Source organism: Crocodylus porosus, unplaced genomic scaffold (assembly GCF_001723895.1).
Source record: "Crocodylus porosus isolate Cpor-Errol unplaced genomic scaffold, CroPor_comp1, whole genome shotgun sequence".
NCBI lineage: Eukaryota > Metazoa > Chordata > Crocodylia > Crocodylidae > Crocodylus > Crocodylus porosus.
Genome location: NW_017728940.1, coordinates 7,761,203 through 7,769,207, shown reverse-complemented (window position 1 = coordinate 7,769,207; position 8,005 = coordinate 7,761,203). Strand labels below are relative to the sequence as shown.

The window sequence follows — 8,005 nt, the reverse complement described above, 5'->3', positions numbered from 1 at the left end:
GGCCTATAGTTTCCCGGGTCCTCCTTCCTATATTTGAGGATTTTCATTCACAAAACATACTTAATTTGGAGGGACATCAAGGGTTAAGTATTTAAGCCTTCCTGGTTTTATGAAGTAGGTTTTATGTTTGAACTGTTGTTTTTTTAACATTTCCTGAAGTTGCTGGACACAGTGATACACTATTTTTATTTGAGCTAATTTAAAAATACCAGTTTTACTGTTCAACTCATTTATTTTTATCTGTTTTTATTTAAATTGTATATTCTGTTTTTTGCCTTTCCAGAATTTAAATAAAAATATAAACTTTGGTAGACATGGCAGGGAAAATCTTTTTGTAAAAAATGATTTTAAGATAGAGATATGCTTGTTGTATATTCTTAAATGTCATTTTAAAATTGTCGCCTTCCTTCTCCATTGTATATGCAAGCCTTGTTTAAACTGTTAGTTGATTTGTACTTTAAAACTAGTTTTCCTCTTGAGTTTTTTCAACCTGTGTGTATTTGAAGCCAGAAATACTTGAAACATGCTTGTTTCACAATGTTGATCTTCTATTTTGTACTTTTATTAAAATGTATAACACCCAGTATTTATTTGATTTTTTACAGCATCAACTACCAATGCCAGCCCAGTCTCTACAGCATCAACTGTTGTCAATATTTCTGCATCAGCCGTAGCCAGCATCTCTCACCAGGTAAAAGTCCCCACTAACTTCTACTTTTCTAAAGTTTATTTAGTGCAGCTTCATTTTCAGATTTTCTGAGGTCATAGTATTTAAAACTCAAGTGCAACTGCTAAGTCATTTTTCAATTTGATCTTGAATTTGATCTGAAACAATTCAGTTCACCTCCTTTTATCACGGTTTTCCCATTTAGAGAATTCTGAGATTAAAGCAGGGGTATGAAAAATAGCGGATCTGGCTGGGGGCTGAACTCCATTTCCCAGCAGCCCCCACCCACGTGGCTGGGGCTGGTTTCCATGAAGACTCGATTAGCAGCTGTGCTGTGATAGCGGGAGGCCAGGGTTTCCATGCAGATTAGCCCCAGCAGTGCTGGGAGGGCACAGAGCTGCTCTGGAGCCTGGCTGGGTTCTGCGCAATCCAGAGCCAGGGCAAAGCTGCGATCTGCAGCTTGCATGCTCCAGGCGGGGTTGTGCAGGCAGCAGATCATGGCTCTGCCCTGGCTTTGGACCACGCTGTCACTACTGCAAGGAGTTGGGGCAGAGCCATGATCCGCTCCCTGCATGCCCTGCTCTGCCTTGGCTCTGAATCATGTTGTCACTGCCGCAAGATCTCAGCTGGAATCTAGAGCAGCTCTAAGCCCTGCTGCACATGCACGCACTGCCAGCAGAAGTGGTGCTGAGGGGGGTGTTTGCAGGGGCTATAGCCACCCCAAAATTCCTCATAACCCTGTCATGGCCAGCTCTCCCAGTGGTGCTGCCACTATCACTGCCTGCTTTGTACAGACAGCAGCAGCTGAGCCCACCCTGCTCCAGCCACAGTACAGCCCCCCTCAGTACACCCACCAGGAAGAGGCTGGCACTGCTGCTGCCTTCCAGCGCCTCTGGGGCCAGTCTCCATGGAAACTCTGGTCCCACACTATCACAGCACAGCTGCTGTTGGGGTCTCCATGGAAACTGGCCCCAGCCACATGGGTAGGGGGTCGCTGGGAAATGGAGTCCACTGCCAGCTGGATCCAGCCTGCGGGCCAGACTTTGTCCACTCCTGGATTAAAGGATCATAAAACACTGAGATCCTTGCGTGTGAGGTGCCAGGGAAAACTAAGGGCCCTAGCAGACATTACACTTAACCAGTTAATCATAACTTTAAATAGTTACCCAGCCACACATTAATACGGTTAATGGTGTGATAAAACAAGGAATAAGCCACAAAGTTATTACACAAAAAATATATAACAACTTTGTGGCTGTTTACTATCGCATTGTAAATAAAATGTGTGGCTAAGCATCAACTGATCCGGGCTTCCGGCCTCAGGAACACATGGGATCTCTCCATTCCCATGAGCTCCCCAGGCTGGGAGCACTCATCAGCTGACTGCCACTCCTAGTCTCTGGGGCACATCAGAGTCAAGGGCTGTAATGTGCTCCTGAGGCTGAGAGCACTGATCAGAACTCCTGACTCCTCTGCACTCCAGAGGCTAGGAGTGTAAACAGTGATCTGTGCTCCCAGGCCCGTGGGTGCAGCTGAGCCCTTGACTCTCCTGCACGCTAGGGCCTGAGGAGTTCAGTGATCTGTGTTCCCAGCCCCTGAGGTGCAGTGGAGCCCTTGATTCCAGCCAAGCCTGGAATCCTAAATCAGCTGCTACTTCTAGCTGCCAGAGCGCAGTGTAGTCAAGGGCTCACCTGTACTCCAGAGGCTAGGGGAGGCAGTCTGCTGATCTGTGCTCCCAGCTTGATTCCACTATGCTCCTGGGGTTGGGAGCAGGGAAGCTGACTAGCTCACTGGCTTCCTAATTTCTGGTGCAGGGGCACAGGCAATATGGGACAATGGGGATCTGATGCATAATGCCACAGTTGCACCTGTCATGCATGTATAGCATGGCAGGAAGTACAGTTGTTGGGATTGAACATCAGACCTCATGATGCCTTTAGTTGAAGCTCTGCCAGAGGCCTAAGTAGTGTATTACTAGCTTGGTCCCCACACAGAGGGTAAAACACTGTGTTTTAATCATTTCTAGCTTTCCATAAGCAAGTAAAGGAAAATGGGTTGTATCCAAAGGCATGCTGAGCAAAGTGAAATGGTTAGAGTTCAGAAACTATTGATTGGCAAGCTATACCTTTTTTTTTTTTTTTTTTTTTCCTTCTCTCTTAAATCTATTGTGGGAGGTCCTCTGCTGGCTGTTTCTGGATGCTTCTACTTGAAATACAACATCTCCTGTCTTTTGAACCAAATCTGGTTGTGCAGTCTCTCACTTGCACCAGATGAAAGAGCATGCAGCAAGAAAGCCTGCTCTTTGGGACAGAGAAGCTTCAGCCAAAGACATTCTAGGCTAACCCCCCCTTCCCTTTTAGTTTAAAATGTTTTCTCAGGAATAGGAGTTTCCTGCCTTATTTAATCCTTTCTTTTAATAGGAATATCCTACATATACAATCCTTGGCCAAAGTCAGTACCAGCCATGTTACCCAAGTTCTGGCTATGGGGTTCTAACGCCAGCAGACAGCAGCACGGAGAGTACCACACTAGCAACAACCACGTACCCGACTGAAAAACCAAAAGCCATCGTGCCTACGCGGACAGTGCAGAGACATTCATCTGGTAACTGCTGCAGCCTTAGCAGGGCAGATAGCAAAACACTTTTTATATGCAAGTTGGTAGGGAAATGCCATTCAGAAATGTAGTGAGGAGCAACTTTATGCACTGTTCTATGCAATGTATGTTCTTTCCATCTTCAGGGAAGAAGGCTTGCTATTTTGTTTTCCCTCTGCACCTGGATATGGATTTAAAACCTGCTGTACAAATGATACTTCTGTTACAGACCCTTCAATGCAATATGCAGGGTTATGGGGAAAGATGTCATCTTGTAGTGAGAAGCTTAACTAACAAAATGTTCTCTTCTCTGGCCATTGCTATTTAAAGTAAGAATTAAAGATCTTTTGAAACATCTCCAGTAAGAGTTGCAGGTAATTCTGGTGTCATGACCAACTTTCTCTCTTAGTAACATGTTCAGAAGTCTGCATGGGCTATTGCTACTGCGTCATTACTGTTAGTATATTACTCTTGAAATACCTGAGAGAAAAATTCTCCCCCCAGCATTCCTTATGTAATTTTCCTTGTCTTCCTCCCGTTATTATATTAAATCGCAGTGATGAAAGCTGCTGTATGTCTTTCATATGAAAATTAATCTGTATATACATAGTAAAATTATCCCATTAAAGTATCCCCAGGTCTTTCTTAGGTGCATAGGATTTTTAGTTAGTGGCACAAAAGATTAAGGAATAAGAACCAATGCAAAGGATTTCACTAACTGTTTTAAACAAAAAGGTCTTTTCCTCTTGGTTGGCTGGCCTTTCCTGCTGATGTCATGCTATGCATCAACTTACCATGATGTATGAAGGGCATGTTGCCAGCAAAAAAAGCATGTATCCTCTTAACAGAACAGAGCAAAGAACTCTTACTCCTAAGACTCATAGAAGGACTAAGGTAGCTAATGACTTCTGTGTTGAAGTGCATCTGAAGGAGAAGTGCTAAGAAGGCTTTTAAGTGAAGTTTCTACTGTGTGCTGCAGTCTGGCTAATCTCCTTAGCAAAACTTGAGAAAATTGCGGAGCTCAGTTGTTGCTTGAAAGCTCTGATTTCAGAGTTGGTTTAGGGCTCCCTTTCAATTCTTAAAATATTTTAAAGAGAGAAATGTATTACCTGATACTACTTCCTACCAATTTAAATTAGCTGTCTGTTTAGTAGTGATCTGTTGACCTTTTTAAGAGGATATTTAAAATTCCCTGTTGAGTCTTTGGCTGCTGGCAGATATTATTCCAGTTGCATCATGATGATTACATACTTTTTTTTCACACAGTCCAAACATTGTGCAGTATGCATGGCTTCACATGCAAAGGACGGGCTGTCTAGAGGTGAAATGTGCTGCCTTAAGCTGCTGTTACCATCCAGTTGCGGGAGCTCTCTGAGCACAACACTGATCAGGAACACAACTGTAGGAGTACCAGGATTAGCACTAAGCAATGTGTGCAGGGGAGGAAGAGGAGGAGGTGGTGGAGAAGAGTACAGTCCCAGGGGCATGAGGCAAAGCTCACAGAGGGATTCTCTCATCCTCCCCAACCCCACCTTTCATGTGAAGGGAGGGGGGGATGCCCAGCTTTCAGGGAGGGGACTTCCCCAGCACACACTACTCCATGGGGAGGGAGGAAGAGAGTCACAATAATTTCTTTGCATGTGTAACATGTCAAAATGTATTGCACAGTTAACACAATTGTGTCAGAAATATACCATTTGCCAGGGCCTTTGTGTAATACATATTGAGCTGAAAGGAGTACAAGTTGCATAGTATTGCATGGTAGGTTCTGATGGACCAGGAAACAAGAAGTTTTCCAATTAGGCCAGGCTATCTGGGGAAAACCAGATCCGAATCTTCCATGAGGTCCTGTTCCCAGGGCTAAGGGTGTTTTAGGAACCCTCTTAAAATTTTCAGAGTTAATATTTTTGTAAATTAAGTTTAAAATGAAAGAGGCAAATAAGAGGTACCTGGAGGAGTTGCCCCTGTAATTCTCTTAACCTGCATCATTCATCTTGGAATGTGCCTGCTGCTGAATTGTCAAAGATGAAGCTGGGGTGACAGGTATGCATTGAGATGGCTGTGTAAAGAAACTTTGCTTTCATTCTAACGAGTGGTACAATTTCTACTAAAGTAAAGTAACATCTTCTTTTTCCTGAACATATGACCAAGTGCTGTAAGGAGGAAAGGTACATCAGAAATGGGTATTTACTTTGTACAATGAGGAGTTGAGAACAGTGTTGCACATGTATGTTTGTGCGCATGCGTATATGCATGTATATGTGTTTCTTCTAGGAGATCTGTCCACAAGTCCATCTTTGTCAAGAGCAACAGCAAGTAAGGAGTTAGATGAGCAGACTAAGAAAAACATACCTGGGAAGAACAGGGGCAAAAGGAAAGCAGACACCTCCTCTTCACAGGACAGTGAATTGGAAGTAAGTGAACTTGTCTGGTTTTTCTGTACAGTAGCTTAGAAGAACAGAAAGACACTGCATCTCCTCTCACATTCTGGTAGCAGAAGAGAGATTGGGATGCTTGGGTAAAAACAAAGAAGAAATCTGGAATCCCAGAAATACAGCTGTTCCTATTAAGCACTCAGAAAGCTAAGACATAGAGGCTGCTTTGCAGATGTTTAAAAAATATGGTGCTTTACTTTATACTCCATATGCTCTTGTGCGGACCCAGTGTATGCCCAGAAATTAGTTGGACCTGGCTTGTCTAGAGTCTGTATAGATTGGGTGTTTTAGTGGGGCTTTTTGGTGCTTTTATCTAATAGCTGATTGACTCAGATTTAGATGAAAATGCCAAAAAGCCCTGCTGAAGCGCCTGATCTATACAGATGCTGCAGAGCCAGGTTGAAGTAATGCACTGCTTCTTTTGCAGGGCCCCCCGCTTTTTTTTTTTAAACATCTGCCATATGTAGCTTGCTAAAGGGTAGGCTGTTCTTATAGAGCACATTGTCCCTAGCAACGAAGTAGTTGCAAGAGCAGGATTGTTTTCCTATTTATTGTAGCCTGGCAATCAGGATGTCTCAAGATTTAATTTTCTTTTCTTTTATAATTCCTTCCCCAGCGAGTGTTTCTGTGGGACTTGGATGAGACCATCATAATTTTCCATTCACTTCTCACGGGGTCATATGCCCAGAAATATGGAAAGGTAATATTGCTCTGCTGCTTTTTTGGAAGTAAAATGCAATAAGTTATCAATATGTAAACATTAATTCCAGGTGAAGAAAGTAGAAAATGCATGCTTCTACCTGGATCATAGTTTATTTGGCTATTCCTCACCCCCTCACCCCCCCCCGGGGGGGTAAGTTATTTAAAAAAAAAAAAGACAATACTATTTTATTAAATGCACATAGCGCAAGGATATGGAGGTTACCAGAATTTTCATTCAGAGTACAGACCTTGTGAACTGATGTTTTTTCTGAATTGCAAATGCAATCATTAATGAAAATCAAGATCACATACTATACAATACCAGCTCTTTTACACTGAGAGCATACTATGACTTCTATTTGTAGATTTAAATTTATCAAATATTTTGAAGTACTGGTATTTAAATTTAAAAACATAATTCTTTGTTCTTTTTGAGTTTGCTAATAATTACAGATACAATATAAAAATAGGGACTGTATACAAGCTTTGTCTTTTAACACAAGAGACAAGAATTCTCGTGGGTGACGCATCTTATTGAACTGACTGCGTGGTTGGGACCAACTTGCATGATAGACATAGGCAAATTTCCAAGTTGTACATTACCGTTCCTTGGGCAGAGTTAAGTAGCAGACAGCAAAACACTTGTTTAAAACTCCACATGTAAATAAAAATAGGGTATAAGAGAAATTATCAAGTTGCCTTTTAATAATGTTTGTTTATTTTTGACAGCCTTAGGAATTCCAGCAATTAACAAAGAACACTCTTTATCACTCAGATGAATTAGTGACTGTCTACCATATCTTGCAAATAAGTATTTTTGCTTCTCTGAAATACTCTGAAAAATAACACACAATTTCTCTCTTCTACTACTGGGCATATATCTTCTCCAAACTGTACTGCACTAGAGTTTTAATTACTGTTTTGATGCTTTAGCAGTTTTTTGCTTTTTCTTCAGTTTCTTACAATATTACAAGCAGAAGCAGGGTAGGGTGGCACCTTAGTTGCAGGCTAGAGATGAACTGATTCAGAGTGCCACCTTGCCATTTCTTCCATGTGACTTCAGGCCAACTACATCTCTTTTTACAATATTTCAGGGATTTTGCAGACCACGCTATAGAATATTATAATAAAATACTGTTACAACAAATCCTAGGCTTTGCATGCAGTGGGAACCTTGGAAAACTTCAGTGGCAACAAGTTTACCACAGCTAATATTTAAGATAAAACAAAGGGGAAACTACCCATTTCACTCTTCTTTTTCAGGATCCAACTTTAGTGATTGGCTCAGGTCTGACAATGGAGGAGATGATTTTTGAAGTGGCTGATACACACTTATTTTTCAATGACTTAGAGGTATGTGGCATTTGTCTTGTAAGAAAGCTTAACACCAAAACCTTCCTGTTAAGAGCTGTGCCATTTACCTCCACTGATAAATATGATTGAGAACCAAAAAGTTTTAGAAATTCTACTAAAACTTTTACCAGAACTAAAGCTGTACAAGAACAAAGCAAAATCATACAAAATAAGCATGCTTAGCTAATCTGGTTGTGGCAGCTGGTGTTATGAGTCTAGAAAAACCAGGATTCTGAATTCCTCAAACAATTTT

General features: G+C 41.8%; 1 protein-coding gene across 5 annotated transcripts in view; it reads left to right on the top strand.

Annotated features, from left to right (window-relative positions):
* EYA3 (EYA transcriptional coactivator and phosphatase 3) overlaps positions 1-8,005 on the top strand; it is a 119,892-nt gene that overhangs the window by 83,514 nt on the left and 28,373 nt on the right. For 3 of the 5 annotated variants that reach the window (XM_019548048.1, XM_019548049.1, XM_019548051.1), the window contains 5 exons: positions 606-691; positions 3,088-3,271; positions 5,537-5,676; positions 6,314-6,397; positions 7,663-7,752. In XM_019548048.1, the coding sequence (XP_019403593.1) occupies positions 606-691; positions 3,088-3,271; positions 5,537-5,676; positions 6,314-6,397; positions 7,663-7,752 (584 nt within the window). The remainder of the gene's footprint in view (positions 1-605; positions 692-3,087; positions 3,272-5,536; positions 5,677-6,313; positions 6,398-7,662; positions 7,753-8,005) is intronic. The other 2 variants (XM_019548050.1, XM_019548052.1) reach the window with 1 other exon arrangement.